Raw genomic sequence first — 16,926 nt, 5'->3', positions numbered from 1 at the left:
ATGTCAATGTGCTTTCTAAAATGGCTTGCCCACAATTGACCACGATACTCTAGATGTGGTCTGATTGGGATGCTATGCCTCTCTTAATGCAGCATAAAATAGTGCTGAGTTCCTTTTTGGCTTCTAGGTCACACTGTTGATTTACATTGAGCTTAGAGTCTATGCTGTTCCCTATGACAATGCCTCTGCTTCCCTCCCTGGGGACCAACCCCCCTCCCCCCACCTCAGAGCACTTACGATCTCGTCCTCCAGGTCATGGGCTACTTGATGCAGCTCCTTGGAGGCCAGCAGGAGGCGCCGCCGTTCCTTCAAGGGTTCAATGAGGCGCACGATGCGCGTGCCCACCGCCGTCTGTCGCTCCCCCACCAGCTCCTTGCTCGCAGGTTCCAGAGGTAGGGCTGCAGTCTGGGCTTGAAGCTCCCCCACTTCCCGGCACCACTCCTCTACCTGGGATTCCATAGTCTGTGGGCAGATGCAGGGGAGAGAGGAGAGATTCATCATTGGATCTCAGATTCAGAGTATAGAGGCACCTGAGCCCTTTCCTTTTAGGTGAGGCGTGAAGGCAGGACCTCTGCCAACAGAAGCCTATGCCCTTTCCACTGGTCCAAGCTGCCTCCTTTGGGACATACCCCTTTGCCCCCAGGACCCAGGCAGGTTCCAGGTCAGTCTATCATCTACCCAGAGGACAGGCAGAGATCACAGAGGAGGGGTTAGAGATTATCCAGTATGACACCCCGCATTGTCCGGATGATGAAACTAAGGCTCAGAAAAACTAAGTACATTGTCCAAAGCCACTCAAGGAGTAAATATCAGAGCTTGGATTCAAACCCAGGCCCAAATCCAGCTCCTGCCCCAGCCCACCAAACAAGGGCTGATTTTTGTTAATGCCTGGGCTAGTAACTGCTTCTGCCACTCCCTCTGACTTTCTACTTTCCTCTTGAGAGTCAGATTCTTTGGAATCAAGGCCAGGGATCCCTCAGGGGCTTCACACTTTCTCACTTCAGTGCCTTTGATCACAACATTCAGTATTCCTGGAACATCCTCCCTTTTGATCTTCAGCAACCTTGAGAGCCCAAGTTAAATACCACCCCCTCCAGGAAGCCACGGTGGGGCAGTGAGGTATAGTGGAGAGAGTGTTGGACTTGTAGCAGGAAGATCTGGGTTTGAATCCTGACAGCCGTGTGACTTTGAGCAAGTTCTTTCACCTCTCTTGGCCTCAGTTTCCCCCTCTGTAAAATGGCTGTAAGGTACTTGAAAGCAAGGCTTGCCTTTTGCCTTTGCATCCCCTGTGCTTGGCACAGTGCCTGACACATAGCAGATGCTTAGTGAATGCCAGGTGACTGAATGAATGAAGAGGTTGGATTCAATGACTTCTAAGTCTGTCATCCTAATTATTAATAGCCATAGCTCTCATTTCTAGAATCCTTTAAGGCTTATCAAGCTGTTGGGAAGGAAGGGAAGGAGAGGGTTGGTCCAGATCTGTGACTTCATCAGTGCTTGGAATGCCTGGGTATGGAAACTCCCACACCCCTGTAGGAGGGCAATCCCTCTGTAACCTATTGCCTCAGAGAACTGTCTGGCACACCTAGAGGTGAAGTGACTTGCCCAGGGTCTCACAGCCAAGACCTGTCAGAGGCAGGACAAGAACCTGGGTCTCTGTGACTCCAAGGCCTCTATTCTACCCACTATTCTCTATCTATATCTATATCCACTATTGCATGCAGCAATCACATTTTATAGATGGAGAAATTGAGGCTCAATAAGACTTAAGAAATCTAGAAAGCATCAGTGCTGGGACTAAGCCTCAGGCCACTGGTTCTGATGCTAGTGCACTTTCCCCCGGCTCTTCACTGCCATTTTAGAGAAGGAAATGGAAGCTCAGAGAGGAAGGTGACTGCCCAGGGTTTTTAGTTTTCAGTCATGTTCCTGACTCTTCATGACCCCATTTGGGGTTTTCTTGGCAAAGACACTGGAGCCTCAGTTCCTTCTCCAGCTCATTTGACAGATGAGGAAACTGAGGCAAACCGGGTGAAGTGACTTGCCCAGGGTCACACAGCTAGGAAGTGTCTGAGGCCAGATTTGAACTCAGGAAGATGTCTTCCTGACTCCAGGCCCAGTGCTCTGTGCACTATGACGCCGCCTAGCTGCCCTGCCCAAGGTCACAAAGCTCTGATTTTCAGTGGCAGGGTCAGGGCTAATCTCCCCCAGCTGCTGGTGCCTTAATCCCTGAAATTACCTCATTTTTCGTTGAAGGTATTCGGTATCTACATATATATGTGTGCACCTTGTCTCCCCCACCACCACCACCATTAGAACGGAAGCTCCTTGAGGGCAGGGCATGTTTTATTTCTATCTCTATCCCCAGTACCCAGCACATAGTAGGTCCCTAAGGAATGTGTATTGATTTGGTGTTTTCCCTTCATCTCACCCCCACTGCTACTGGGGGTAAGGGGGAGGACTGCCACACCAGGTCCCCTTTCTTCTCTGACAGCCCTTGCAATCTCACGGCAGGCACTGTTTTTTCTTCCTCAGAGAGGCTGTAGACTAAGGGCCAGGGAAGAGGAGAGACAGAAGGAAGGTGTGTTAAGTGAGGCCCAAGCAGCAGGAGCCAAGGGGAAACGTCAGCCGCTTGGAAAGATGGAAATGGAAAGAACAGAGACAGAAAGAGAGGGAGGCAGCTGGTGCAGCCAAGCTGAGGATGTGGGGGGCGGGGGCTGGGAGAGGAGAGAAGATATATATACAGAGCTAAATTACTGGCAACGGAGACCCCTAATAGGCATGGCGGTGGGGATTGCGGTGGGGGTGGGGGTGGAAGGATTCAGACCAGGAAAGAATTCCTCCCAGATGCAGATTCTCCAAGGCATTTTCCATTGTCTCTGCCCTTCCTCTCCCTTCCCCCCCACCTCCTACTAGCCTCCTCCAAAGTAGGAAAACAGGCCACCTCCCCCGCAGCAGCAGCAGCAGCCAGACCAGCTGGCTGGGTCCTGGAGGGAAGGCAGAAGACCCGGATTCTGGGCCTGCCTCCACCACATGGCTTCCTCACTCCTCACTACCTCCGGGAAGAGGCCACTGGGGGCCTAGGTGTGCCATTTCTGGTCCTCTCAGGCTGCTGCTGGTGCCCTGTGCCTCATTTCCTCCCTCAATGTTCCCAGGTCTTAGGGTGCTGGCAACAGGGAGGGGAAAAAAGCAGGTGCCCTGACCAGAAGAGGGCCAGAGAGAAGAAGTAATGGCAGGCAGCCGGTGGCACAGCAGATAGAGCCCTGGGCCTGGAATCAGGAAGTCCTGAGTTTAGATTTGCCCTCAGCCACTTACTAGCTGTGTGACCTTAGGTAAGTCACCAAACCTCTGTTTGCCTCAGTTTCCTCATTTGCAAAATCAGGATAATGATAGCACCTACCTCTCCCAGGGTTGTTGTGAGGATCAGATGAAATTAAAAGCACTGAACAGCAGCTGGCACATAGTAGGTGCTTTATAAATGCTTATTCCCTTCCCTTTTCATCATTCTTCTTCATACTGCTTGTTTTACTGAGTAGGTGTTTGTTAAATGAATGAATGACGACAGAGATCAGACCAAAAGACACAGAGACAAAGTATATGCCCAAGAGAGAAGCAGATAAGCATCCAAAGACAGTCCTGTCACATTTTACAGATGAGGAAACTGAGGCCCAGGGTGGCTAAGTGGCAGGATGGTAAATCTTGAGCTGGAAGGGATCTCAGAGGCCTAGTCCTGGGTGCCTCACTTTTCAGATGGATGGTATCACAGAGACAAAGACACGCTGACAAAGCAGCAGAGAATTGACATCCACAATGGCACACAGAAAGAGGGACAGAGAGAGAAAGGCTGCATCAGAAACACAGAGAGACCATAGAGAGAAAGGCAGAGATGCCAGCCCAGAGAGACAAAGGATGCAGAGTCACACAGCGAACCCAGAGGCAAGAGAAGCTGGCCGAGTTCCACGCAGCGTTGCATAGAGACAGGAAAAGAGTAAGACAGACACAAAAAGCCACCTGCGGCTGGACACAGTGACATCAGCGGGGAGACCAGAAGCAGCACGGCTCCTCAGGCCGAGACTGGGACAGTGAATGAGGCTGAGGAGTAACAGGAACACGGAAGAGCTAAGGGAGGGAAGACAGTCCCAGCAGACACGCTTGCAGGCACCTGGGCCTCGAGGACTGAGAGTGGTTGTAGGGCATGCGTCTCCCACTCTGAGGTACCCTTAGCTGCCTGGGTTCACTCAAGGACCGAGCCCGGTGACTCAGCTTTCTGGAAGGGTCCTCAGAAATAGCCTCACCCAGAGCTGGCCCAGAGCTGGAGCTGGGGGGCCAAGCCAGGGCACCTTACTGGGGGTAGCTGAGGTGGGGTGCTGGCTCTCAGACTGGCTGGTTTGCCAGTCAGCGCTGCTGGGGGTGGTAGACCAGTGGGCTCCAGGCTTGCCTAGAGACTACAGACTCTTTGTGGTGAGCTGAGGCCCATCTGGAGACAAGAGGACGTGCCTAGAAGGCACCAAAGTTCTCTTGACAGCTAAAGAAATGCTCTTTGGTATGCTACAGTCCTGGATCCCTGCTGCTCAACAGCCACAGAATTAGAGGGGAAGCAGGAAGGAGGCTCTCTCTCATCTGGGCTCCCTGGGTTGGGTGGGAGACTGTACTCTATTCTAGGAGAGGAGGCACACAGGGCAGGGGTGGGGAGAGGGGCGGCGATTGCTGGAGCCAGAGTAGGTATGGAAAAGATTTGTAGGTAGACTGAAAGGTGCCACATAACACGTTAGTCTTGAAGGAAGGGAATCATCTTCTTTTCCTTTCCCCCTGACAAGATGGAATGTGAAGTTCTAAAGTGCTCAGTCTCTCTCCTCCTAAACACCCAGACACTTCACTCTCACTTTTCCCAGTATTCCGCCCCAAAGACAACATCCTCTCAGAAGCCTGAGCTGACCACCCTTACAGTCGGTACCTTACTTCCTCTAGCCCTTGACTTCTGTCTCATGCAGAAAGCAGTTAACACACAGGGCCTGAATTAGCTCCTCATATTTCTTTCCTCCCTTAGACTAGAAGTTTCTTGAGGGCAGACATTTCAGTTTATCCATCTGTCTCTCCCTTGCAGCCCTGAATGAAAAAGAGGCCTGAAATAATCACTGAAATAAATACATGCTGACGAATTTCCCAGAAAGTGGAGGGATATAATGTTTCTCTCTGTAATCTGGGAAACCCATGACCCCTACTGGAAACAGAGACAGAGACAGAGACAGAGACAGACCAAGAAGAAAAATATGGACATAATATTACATAGAGAGAAGCAGACAAGTAAGAAAAGACAGACACAGTATCATAGAGAGAGACAGACACCGAGGCCAAGAAACAAGAAAGAAGAAAAGATGGACACAGTGTCATAAGAATAGATGAAGAGAGGGAGATACTTCTCCACGGTTAACCAGCCTCTGCTACTAAGTATTCTCTCCCTCCTCTGGGATGTTGTGACACTCTTCTCTCCTGGTTCTTCCTATGTAACTGATCTTTCTTATTCTCCTGTAATGGATTATTAAGCAGATTGTGCCCCCAACTGGGGGTGTCCTCTACAGCTCTTTCCTGGACTCTCTTCTCTTCTCTCTCCCCTCACCAGCTCCCATGGGTTTAATGATCATCCCCATGTAGATTTCTCCCACATCTACATATCTAGCCCTAGACTCTCTCCTGATCTTCAGCCTGGCATCACCAACTAACTGCCTGTTGGACATTTCAAACTAGATATCAGTCAATTTGTCCAAAACACAATTCTGTGTCTTTTCCCTTAAATCCTTCCCTCTTCTGAAATTTCCTAACGCTGTAGAGGTGGCCACCATCCAACCCTGCAGTCACTCAGGTTCACAACCTCGGCATCCTTCTTAACTCTGCCCAGTTTCTCACCCCACACATCCAATCTGCTGCCAACATCTTAACAGCATCTCACATCTGTTCCCAAATCCATCCATACAACCAACACCTTAATTTAGGTTCTCATCCCTTCTGGCCTCAACAATTACACTAGCCCCCTAAATTATCCTCTCTGCTTCAAGTAGTTGTACAACCCTGCACAAGTCACAAGTCTCACAGCATCTCTCTCAGCCTCAGTTTCTGCATCTGTAAAATAGGCATAATAATAGGACCAATCTCACAAGGTTATTATGAAGACTGAATGAGATCATACATACAAAGTGCTTTGCTAACTTTAAATATACCCTCCACACAACTAGCAAAGACACTTTCCCAAAGCACAGATCTGACCACCCTAGGCCCCTTCTCAATAAATTCTAATGGCTCCCTATTGCCTTTAGTATAAAATAAAATGCCCGTGTTTGGCAGTTAAAACTCTTTCAAATCTCAGTTGTCCTACTTTTCTGGCCTTATTACACACTTTCTTCCCTTCACATATTCTGTGTTTCAGGTCGGGTGTTTTTGTTTTTTTTTTTTTTAACATACTCTATGGTTGAATCAAAATGGCCTTCTTAGTATTCCTCACATAAAGTAATCCATTGCCCACCTCTGGGCTTTTGTACACACTATCTCTCATCCCTGGAATGCCCTCACCCCCTTATCTGTGCTTCTCATAATCCTTCCTTTTCTTAGAGACTCAAATCAAGCACCACTGACTTCATGGAATCTTTTCTGATCTCACCCACTGCTCATGGCCTCTCCTCACCCATCACCTTATATCTTTTTTGTCAATTTTCTGTAGATTGACCTGCTGGCTCCTCCCAATAGAACATAACAAGCTCCTTAAAGGCTTCGCTTTTGTCTTCATGTCCCTTCTGCTTAGCACAGAGTCTGGTCTGTAACAGGTGCTTTATAAATTCTTGTTGATTGATTGATTCTGAGACAGGCAGATATGAAGAGTGGGACGCCATGGAGACACAGACAAGCTATGAAGAGACAGATGCAGCATCAGAAAGCCGTGACTCACTGACAGTCATTATCTCTGCTTTAGCCTCAGCCCCTTGATGAAGGGGGCAAGGTATCACTTGCCATTCTCTGTCTCTGTAGCACTCGATGTATGTGTCCCTGTCTCCTTCTTTCTCTGTCCCTGCAACAACACATGAGTGAGAATCTCATTCTCTTTCTCCCTCCTCTGGACATTGGCTTCCCATATATTCAGCTTGATGACACTCTTCTCTCTTTGTCTCTCTCACACACATATATTAGTGTATATACATATACATATATGTACACACATATGTACACATTGACATTTGACGTTGCTGACCATCTTCCCCCCCTCCTCCTACCTGGGATTTTGTAATATTCCTCTCTCTCCATTCTGCCATTTGTCTGGCTAATCCTTTTCCATCTTGATTGATTCATATCAATACCATGCACCTAAATGCGGGTGTCCCCCAAGATCCTGCAACCTCTTCCCTCTATATACTCTCACTTGGTGAATTATCAGATCCCATGGCTTTAACAATCATCTTCTCTATGTAGATGACTCCTAGATTGATCTATATTACACAGAGTATACATACACATATAGGAGTGTATATATGTGTGTATCTCTCTCCCTCTCCCCCCTCCCCCATCCTCTCTCTTTCTCTTTCTCCTCTCTCTCTGTCTCTCTCCCTCTCTCTGTCTCTCTCCCCCCTTCCTCCCTCTTTCTCTTTCTCTCTCCCCCCTTCCTCTCTCTTTCTCTCTCCCCCCTCTTCCTCTCTCTCTCTGTCTCTCTCCCCCCTTCCTCTCTCCTTCTCTCTCTCTCCCTCTCTCTTTCTCTCTCCCCCTCTTCCTCTCTCTTTCTCTTTCTCTCTCTCTCCTTCTTTCTCTCTCCCCCCTCTTCCTCTCTCTTTCTCTTTCTCTCTCTGTCTCTCTCCTTCTCTCTCTCCCCCCTTCCTCTCTCTCTCCCTCTCTCTGTCTCTCTCCCTCTCTCTCTGTCTCCCTCTCTCTCTTTCTCTCTCCCCCTCCCTCTCTCTTTCTCTCTCCCCCCTCCTCTCTCTTTCTCTCTCCCCCTCCTTCCTCTCTCTTTCTCTTTCTCTCTCTGTCTGTCTCTCTCCTTCTCTCTTTCTCTCTCCCCCCCTTCCTCTCTCTCTCTCTCTGTCGCCCCCCCACAACATGTGTGTTTACATGTTCTCTCACCTGACTAGAATGCCAAGCCCTTGAGGACAGGGACTATCTCATTTTCATCTCTGTATCACTAGTATTTGGCACACTACCTGGCACACTAGGTGCTTAATAAATGGTGAATGAATGAATAGACTGTCAAACTCCCACAGCCTCATCTGCTGTTCTCTTCCCCTCTGAATCCCTGTCCTTCTGGGAAGCCTCTACTCTCTTCCACAATCCCCACACCTTTTTGCTGGCCTGACCTGTCTTGATACCCCAGCATGTGGAAGAGAACAGCTGGCAATAACTTCCCAATCACTGGACAGGAGCCCTGGTCCTCTCTCTAATAGGCCTATGCCCTGGTTTCTTCCAGGAAAAGGGGGAGGGGGCCAGAGAGGCTGCATTTGTCCTATCACGTGTTTTTTTTTAAGTTAGCAAGGATAGAACAATGGATTTAAAGTGAAGAAGACCTGAGTGGAGTCCTGCCTCAAACACTTGTGAACTGTGTGACCCTGAACAAGTCTTTCAGCCTCAGTTTATGCATCTGTAAAACAGGCAGAATAATGGGATCAAATGAGATAACATGTATAAGGTGCTTTGCCAACTTTTCTTTCCCCCCCCCTTTTTTTAAGGCAATTGGGGCTAAGTGACATGCCCAGGGTCACACAGCTAGTAAGTGTCAAGTGTTTGGTCTAAGGTCAGATTTGAACTCAGGTCCTCCTGACTTCAGGGCCCGTGCTCTACCCACTGCGCCACCTAGCTGCCCCCTTTGCCAACTTCAAAATGCCAGATAAGTGCTAGCTATTATTATTAAAAAGAAATATTGCTGACAGCTTTGATTTTATATCCCCTATATTTCCCAAAGTACTCTTTTCCTCTCCCCTCACCAAAGAGCCATCCCTTAATTAAAGAAGGAAATGTGATCAAGGAAAAAAAACTTCAGCAAAACTAAAGCACATATCAGAAAAATTTGATGTCATGTTAAATGTTTTACACCCACAGTTCCCTACCTCTTTGAAGAAATGGGAGCTGTTCTCACCACTTCCAAAGAAATCCCCCCCAAAGTAAGAACAGTCACCTTCCACTACCCCGGTCATCCCTTCCAATCCCTCTGGCTCAGGTAGCCTGGCCCAGCCTACCTGCAATCTTTTCAGCTGGCTGGTGACGGTGGCCAGGTCTCCCCCAGGGTCCACCCCCTGCAGCTGGCTTTCCATGTGCATGAGCCTCTTGTCCAGTTCAGCGAAGCTCTGGACCAGCTGGTCTGCCTGGCTGGCCTCAAACAGCTGCCGAGCCTTAGCCTGGGTGGTGCTCTCCAGCTCGGCCCAGCACTGCCGAATCTCCCCCAGTTTCTTCTGGACAGAGCTTGCCAGTTCGGGCTTCTCCTGCATCAGCTGCTGGCCCTCCTGCCACAGAAAACAGGCAGGGGTGAGGGAGAGATGGGAAAGGGGTGGGGAAGGACAAGAATCAAGGCCAGACACACACACACACACACACACACACACACACACAGGAAAAACAACAGTGAAAAGGACAGACACACAAAAGTGGAGAAAAGAGAGATATATAATGAAAAGGGGATATATGTAATAAGAAATATACACAGACCCAGACATTTGGGGGGGGGGGCAGTCACACACCCAGGGAGACATACAGGAAATAAAAGAGAGAGTAATGCATGCACAATAGGAGACACACAGGGAAGAACATGGAACACACATGTGCAAAGACAGTAGAAGAGATAGAGGGGAGAGAGACACAGAAAAAGGATCAGAAACACGGAGGCAAAGAGACAGAGACACATGGGGGAGAGACATAGGGGAAAAAGACAGACACATAGGAAGAGATTCATAAATAAAGACAAGCCTAGGGAGATACACAAGGAAAGAGAGCAAATAACATGGGGAAAGACAGAGACACATGAGTAGAGAGACAATAAATAGGCTGTCATCAAGGTTGGTCAAATGAGCACATTCAGGGAGACCAGAGAGCTTGTCTGTGATTTCCTAACTCTACTAGATACCAGCTAAGTTTGGGGCTGAACCCATGACAGTAGGGTCTGAGGTCTGAATCCAAGGATTCTCTCCGGGTCCTGCCAGGGATGAAGCCAAATTCTGAAGGAAGCCCAGAACTCAGTATGCCTTCTGGAAGCATCCTGAACTCCTGGACCTGGGGAAGGACTTAACCAGGATGGGGAGAGTTCAGCAGAGCCCAGAGCTTCCCATACTTGAGCCCTATGCCTGGGAGACACGGCCACCCTCCCTCATCCCCAGGGCTATCCAGGGAGAGAGGAAAGGAGAGGAGAGCTGGGCCTTGCTCTGCTGAGTCTGTTCCCCCAGGGCCCTCTGCTGGTGGATTTCATTCAAAGCTCAGGCTGTGAAAGATTTATCAGATTTAGAGCTGAAAGTGAGCTTAAAGACCATTGATCATTTTACAAATTAACCAACTGAGGCCCAGAAAGAAACAGTGACTTGTCCAAGGTCACCCAGGTAACAGGAAGCAGAGGCAGGATTCACTCCCAGGGTCTCTGACTCCACCTACAAGGCTGCCCTTCAGCTTTCAATAAGAACTTCTCATTTCTCTCGTTAAGGTTTACAAAGCATCCTCTAACCCCAGGAGCTCCATGATGGAAGAGGCCTGGCAGCAAATGTTCTGTGAGTATGAGGATGCCCTTCCCCCACTTACCTTCTCAATCTTCTCCAGCCATTCCTTATTCTGGGCCAGCTCGGCCATGAAGGCCTGGTGCCGGAGCCATCGTTTCCGCAGTTTGTGACCTTCCTCCCGAGCGCTGTCCCGAGCCATCAGCATCTTTTCATGAATCCAGCCATCCAGCTGCATACAGGCAGGGTGGGGGATGGGGAGCCCTTGGCAAGGGGCTCACAGCTCCCCAGCAGCAGCCAAATCTAGCCCCCCACTCCTTATCCATCTGTCCAAAAGCCTCTGGCTCTCCTCATTCTCAGTCCCCCAAACCAGGCCCCAGACTGAGGCCTTTGAGCACTTAGATCCCAGGGGCCCCCACCAATCTTGATCTGACCCTCTCCCCCTCCTCAAGGGAACAAGTTGCAGGATTTGCAAGGCTGATTTCTAGAACAGATTGGAGGAGCTCCTCTGGGCCCATCTCCTCCTTCCCAGGGGGAGGATAGTGGTAGAGGTACCTCCATTCTCCCTAACCCAGAAGGGAGGAGGCAGCTAGAAAAAGACTGGCCTTCCAGGAACAAACCAATTCCAGCTCCCCCCCATCCCTGCCTGCATACACATTTCCTCACATCCTGGAACCAAGGCCATCCCTCCAAAGCACCTCGAGTCTCTAGGCAAATTTGGTACCAGAGTTTGCTGCTCTCCCCCAAATGCCCCAGGATTAAAGCCAGCTACAAATCTCTCCCTTCCAAAACAAAGCTCTCAGATCCAGGTCTCTTACCCAGGCAAAATCGGTTATACACCTTCCCCACCCCCACCCCCCACCACACACATACACATACACAAAAAAACCCCTCTAGAGTAAAAAGAGATCTAGGTCTTTACCTGACCCTCCCCCAACCCCCCAGAAAACTGAAACAAATCAGTGAGATCCAGGACCCTTCCTAGACAAAGCAGCCAGAAGCCCTCTCCAACCATAGATACCCCCCTCAAAAAATAGGGGCAGAAACAGCCCTTCCCTTCCAAGGCAAAACTGGTTGCAGGCCCCACCCAGAGCTAAGTCCAATTCCAGGACCCCCAAGCAAACATCTATTCAATCATAGCCAGACTTAGGTTGTCACTCCAGGCAAAGCCAGTCACCAACCTTCCCCCCAATTATGGCCAAATTTAGGTCAGTCCTCCAATCCCCACCCCCAACACCAACCACGACCAAGGGAAAACTAGTCATAATACTTCTCCACTTAAAAAAAAAAATCAAGGAACGATTTGGTCCCTGTTACTCCCCAACCCAGTCAATCACAACCCCTAACCAGAGCACATCCATCAGACAAAGACAGTCAGACTCCCCCTCCCCCTCCCAAAAAAAGGCAACCACAGCACAGAAACAAATCCAGTTCATCACTCTCGGGGAAAAAAAGTCACAGTTCCCCACCCCACCCCCAAACACCACCATAACCACTGCCAAGGCCAGGCCCAGGTCTCTCCCCAGTCTGGGCTAGTTATGAACGCTATACGCACCAAAGACAGTTCACAACACGCCCCCTCCCCCCCCATTAACCCCACAACACCTCCTCAAGAATAGATTAGAGGCTCCTGCATTTCCCCACCCCTGGGGCTGCTTCAGAACCACGGATAGTTCCCAGGGGCCAATCAGATGGCCAGCTGACCCCTCCCCCCCAGGGGGGCCAATTGAGTAAGAAGCTGCCCCCTCCTCAGAGGCCTATCCCAGCAAGAGTCGCCCTCCCCCGCCTCTAGGCGCCAGTGCAGTCACGAGTCCTGCTCCCCACCCCCCCCAGCAGGTTCAGCACCAAGGACAGCATCCTCTCCTATGGGGGGGATACCCCCCTTTCCGCCCTCTTGGGGCGCACGCGCTCTCTCTCCTCCCCCACCCCCACCGTCCTTCACGGGGGCGCGCTCCAGCCCCCTCCTCTACGCGCCCCCAGCCCAGAGGCAGCGCGCAGTACCTGCGGCGGGCGGCGCTCCCTGGGCCACTGCAGCAATGGCCACAGACGATCACGGCGCGCGCGCGCACCCGCACCGCCCCTCCCCTCCCCACCCCCCAACCGCGGTCCCGCAAGTGCGCTGGCTAGTCTCCCCCTTCCCCCTACTTTTAAGTCTCTAAGGGTGCGCGCACAGGGGAGACCCAGCGGAGGAGGGTGGAAGGAGCCCTCGAGGTGACAGTGGCGGGGAAGGGGGAAGAGCGGGAGGAGACGGGTTTAGGACGCGGAAAGAGGCTGAGAGTGCTCAAGGTTGGGAATAAATGGAGAGGGGATCAGGAGGGGAGGCTGAGGATGGAGGGACCAAGACAGGAAGGAGAGGGAGAGGTAGGAATGGGGGTCATCACAGAAAGAGTTGACATTTATGTATCGCCCAGGTTTGCAAAGCGTTTGATATGCGTCATCTAATGAGCCTCACGACAGCCTGGGAGATATGATTACCCCCATTTTACAGATGAGGAAACAGGCTCACAGAGGTCAAGAGACTTAGCCAAGGTCACAGAGCTAGGAAAATGTAGAGGTTGGGGAGGGGCGGGAGGTGGGGACAAGGAGCTCTAGGACGGATCAGCCATTTAGGGTTGGAAGGGACTTTCAAGTTCACCTCGTCCAACCCTCTCCTTTTACTGAAACCGAAAGAGGTTAAGGTCACGTGCCAAAGGTCACGCAAGTAATAGGCTACAGGGGTGGAATTTGAACCCAAGTCCTCTGACTTCAAACCTAGCTCTTTTCCTACTGAGGCGCTGAGCACGAGGAGGGAGGAAGGAGTTTGGTTCAACCTCCAGCCCCTGCTTCCCAAGGATGCTAGTGGAGGGCTGGGGGATGCATCTCTCTCGCTCGCACCCCCCGCCCCCGCCCCCATGAGGTCATGGCGCTTGTTTCCTTGTGCACCCCAACTCCTACCACTCAGCTGCGGGAAGCCTGCTCTGGCTCACTGGCCCGCGCTCCTCCCTCCCCCCAGGTTCACATGCCTCCGCAGCTACACGCGCAGGCGGGGTCTACGTTGCTAGGAAACAAAGTTGCCAAGGCATCCTCTGAGCTCCGCCTCACAGCGATCATCGAAGAAGCGTGGGATGATGGCGCCGTCTGGTGGCTCTAGTCAATTCTCTGTCCTGCCCCCTACCCCCTGCCCCCCCCCGGAATTATGAGAAGTGGGGAAGAGGGCCAGACTGGGCTTCCAACAGAGACCCAGGAGACCCCTTTCCCAGACCCCCTCTGGCTTTTTTCAGGCTATTCCAGGGAGAGAATCCCTTGAATCTAACCTTGATTTTTCCTGCTGCAGTCTGGGATTTTTCCCCCCCATTTCTCTCATTTCAACTTTGCCCTCTCCCTTTTCTCAAAGCTGAGGATCTGAGTGGGGCCCTCAGGGAAGGACTTATCCAGGGCTCTCATCCAGTGTGTCTCCTCCTTCCCCTCCCCCTTACCTCCTGACAGTCTCTTAGGAAATGCTGCAGCTCCAGCTGGTCACAGAGACACTGCATCCACTGCTGGGCCCGAAGCTGAGTCTCTCGGCTCCTGGGGGGTGGGGGAGGGGGTGCTCGGTGCCCCAGGGACCAAGGGGACCGTCAGGGGATTGGGCAGGGATTGGCACGCAGAGGAAGGGGAGAGGAAAGGGGGACTGGGTGACAAAGCACTGTGGACTGCCATCGGAGATGAAAGAAATGGAAGAGACAGGGACAAAGGGGGTAGAGGAAGTGAAACAAGAGAAGGCGAATGAGCCAGAGAAGGAAGAAGAGAGAAAAGGGGGAAGGTACAGAGAAAGAGAGAAGAGAGAAACAAGCTGTGGAGTCAGAAGCAATGTGGAGTTAAGACAAAGTAATGAAAGAGAAAGTGACAAAAAATCAGAAAGAGAGAAGTGGGGGTGGGGAGAGAGAGACAGAAACAGAGATAGAGAGAAAGACTGAGACAGACGGGGAGAGACAGACAGATGGAGAGAGAGACACAGAGACAGACAGAAAGAGATGGGGGGGCAGAAAGAGACAGAGATATAGAGAGAAAGACAGAGACAGAGGGGGAGAGACAGACAGATGGAGAGACAGAAAGAGACTGGGGGGCAGAGAGAGAGAGACAGAGAAGAGGGACAGAGAAGGGGGGAACTAGCAAAGATCAAGACAAAGAGGGTAGAGCCCAATATAGGAGAAATGTAAAAGAAAATAAGAGACAATAGATATGGAAGAGACAGAAAATAATGGGGTGAAATAGAAATAAGACAAAGAGGGAGATGGAGAGCAAAGGTAAAATGGCAAGAAAGCCAAATGGTCAGAGATGGGTAGAGACAGGGACAGAGAGAGATAATAGCAAGCAGGGGAGACAGAAAGACCAGACACAGGAGAGACTGAAGGAGACTGAAAGAAACAGCTGAAGAGGTAGAACGAGTCCTAGGGAGATAAGCAAAGGAAAGAAAGGCAGAAGAAACAGAAAAGAAGGGAGATGGAGAGGCAGACTGACTAGAGACAGAAGATTGAGGGAGAGACAAGACAAGAAGCAGGAGAGACAGAGAGAGGGTAAGCCCTACTGGTAGATAAGAAAATGTGGTCATGGATGGAGGGATGCAGAGCGAGAGGAGAGGAGGCTGAGGTTGGGGTCAAAACCAGGAATTTTGGATACTCCAGACAGGTGGGGGCAAGAGCCCATGAATGGCCAAGGCTGTCGCTCCCCCCACCTCTGAGTCCAAGGACAGACCCAGAGGGAGCCCCTAGGCCTGGACAGAGCGAGCTGAAGCCCAGGTCAGCCCCAATGAGGGCGTGGTTGGGAACCCCAGGTACATCATCTCACACATGAAGAACCCCTCACTAGCTTTCTCTCCCATGGATGGAGATAGAAACACAGAGAGACAAATGAGACATCGGAGGGAGGGAAAGAGAGAGAAACATTTAGTATGACAGAAAAGAACCCCCAGAGAAAGGGGGAGGCAGGAAAAAAAATCAGTCTGTGAGCCAGAAGGAAAGAGAAAAAGTCATTGAGAGAAGAGGACTGAGTGATGGGCAAAAGAGAGACAAGGAAAGGGAAAAGGTGACACAGACTAAGAGGGAGAGACAGGAGGAAAGACAGAGAGAGAAAGGAGGGCACTTCAGAAGGAGAGGGAGTTACAAGAGAGTGAGAGACACAAATGTGACATCAGAGACAGCAAAGAGACATGAGAGACAGGATGAAAGAGATAATAGAATGGGGAAGAGATGGGGAGAGAAAAAAATATACTGACAGAAACAGTGAGAACAGAATAGTGACAGAACAGTGAGAGGGGGAGAAAGAAAGAGACAGAGAGGAGGGGAGAGGGGGAGAGAGAATCAAGAGGCAGAGACAGAAAAATAGGGCACAGAGATGCACAAGGACCATGAGATCCAGCAGAGACAGAGCTGGGGCCTGCTCAGATAGGGTCAGGGAGGTGGAGCCTGATGTCACACTAACATCCCTCCCAGACAAGCTCTAGGGTGTTGGGGTCCCAGTGGGGTCTCCCTCCCCAGCCCAAGGGCACACACAGGGGGCACAGGGCTCAGTGAAGTGCCAGGAGCCCCTACTTTTGCAGCAACTGGGCCCCGTGCTCCTGGGCCTTCTCAGCATAGACATTTCCCTGCCTGCGCAGGATGTCTCCTGCCTGCACGGCCACCTGGATCTTCTGCAGGTTCAGCTCCAGGGTGGTCAGAAAGTCTCGGTGACGCTTGATGGCCTCCACTACTGTTTCCACTGTCCCAGGTAGCTCCAGGCCTGACAGCACTGTCTCCTGGAGGAGCAGGAGAAAGAAGGAAGGAAAGAAGGAAAGAGGGAGGAAGGGAAGAAAGGAGGGAGGGAAGGATAAAAGGGAAAAAGGAAAATAGGAAGGAAGAAGGGAAAGAAAGAAGGAAGGAAGAAAAGGAAGAAGGAATGCAGGAAGGAAGGAATGAAAGAAGGATGGCATTAAGGTAAGAAGGAAGGAAGGAAGGGAATATTTAGTAAGTGTATACTATGTGGCAAGTAGAGAGGAAGGTAGGCAGCTAAGTGACTTGATAGAGCCCTGGGCCTGGGGTCAGGAAAACCTGAGTTCAAATCCAGCTTCAGACACTTAGTAGCTATGTGACCCTCAGCAAGTCATTTAACTTCTGTTTGCCTTAATCCACTGGGCCAGAAAATGGCAAACCACTCCAGTATCTTTGCCAAGAAAACCACACCACCAGGATTGGCGTGCTGTGGTCCATAGGGTCACAAAGCATTGGACAAAACTGAACAGCATAACGTGCCAAGTATTGTGCTAAGTGCTTTA

The 16,926-nt window shown here is 50.8% G+C and overlaps 1 protein-coding gene across 1 annotated transcript in view; it reads right to left on the bottom strand.

Annotated features, from left to right (window-relative positions):
- Positions 1-16,926, bottom strand: part of SPTBN4 (spectrin beta, non-erythrocytic 4) — a 57,755-nt gene that overhangs the window by 15,576 nt on the left and 25,253 nt on the right. The window contains 5 exon segments of the mRNA XM_020979156.2: positions 238-462; positions 9,201-9,464; positions 10,744-10,890; positions 14,114-14,204; positions 16,208-16,410. Coding sequence (XP_020834815.1) covers positions 238-462; positions 9,201-9,464; positions 10,744-10,890; positions 14,114-14,204; positions 16,208-16,410 — 930 coding nt within the window.

Source organism: Phascolarctos cinereus, unplaced genomic scaffold (genome assembly GCF_003287225.1).
Source record: "Phascolarctos cinereus isolate Bilbo 61053 unplaced genomic scaffold, phaCin_HiC Scaffold_726;HRSCAF=1367, whole genome shotgun sequence".
NCBI lineage: Eukaryota > Metazoa > Chordata > Mammalia > Diprotodontia > Phascolarctidae > Phascolarctos > Phascolarctos cinereus.
The sequence above is the reverse complement of the archived record's forward strand: the minus strand, read 5'-3'. Positions and strand labels throughout refer to the sequence as shown.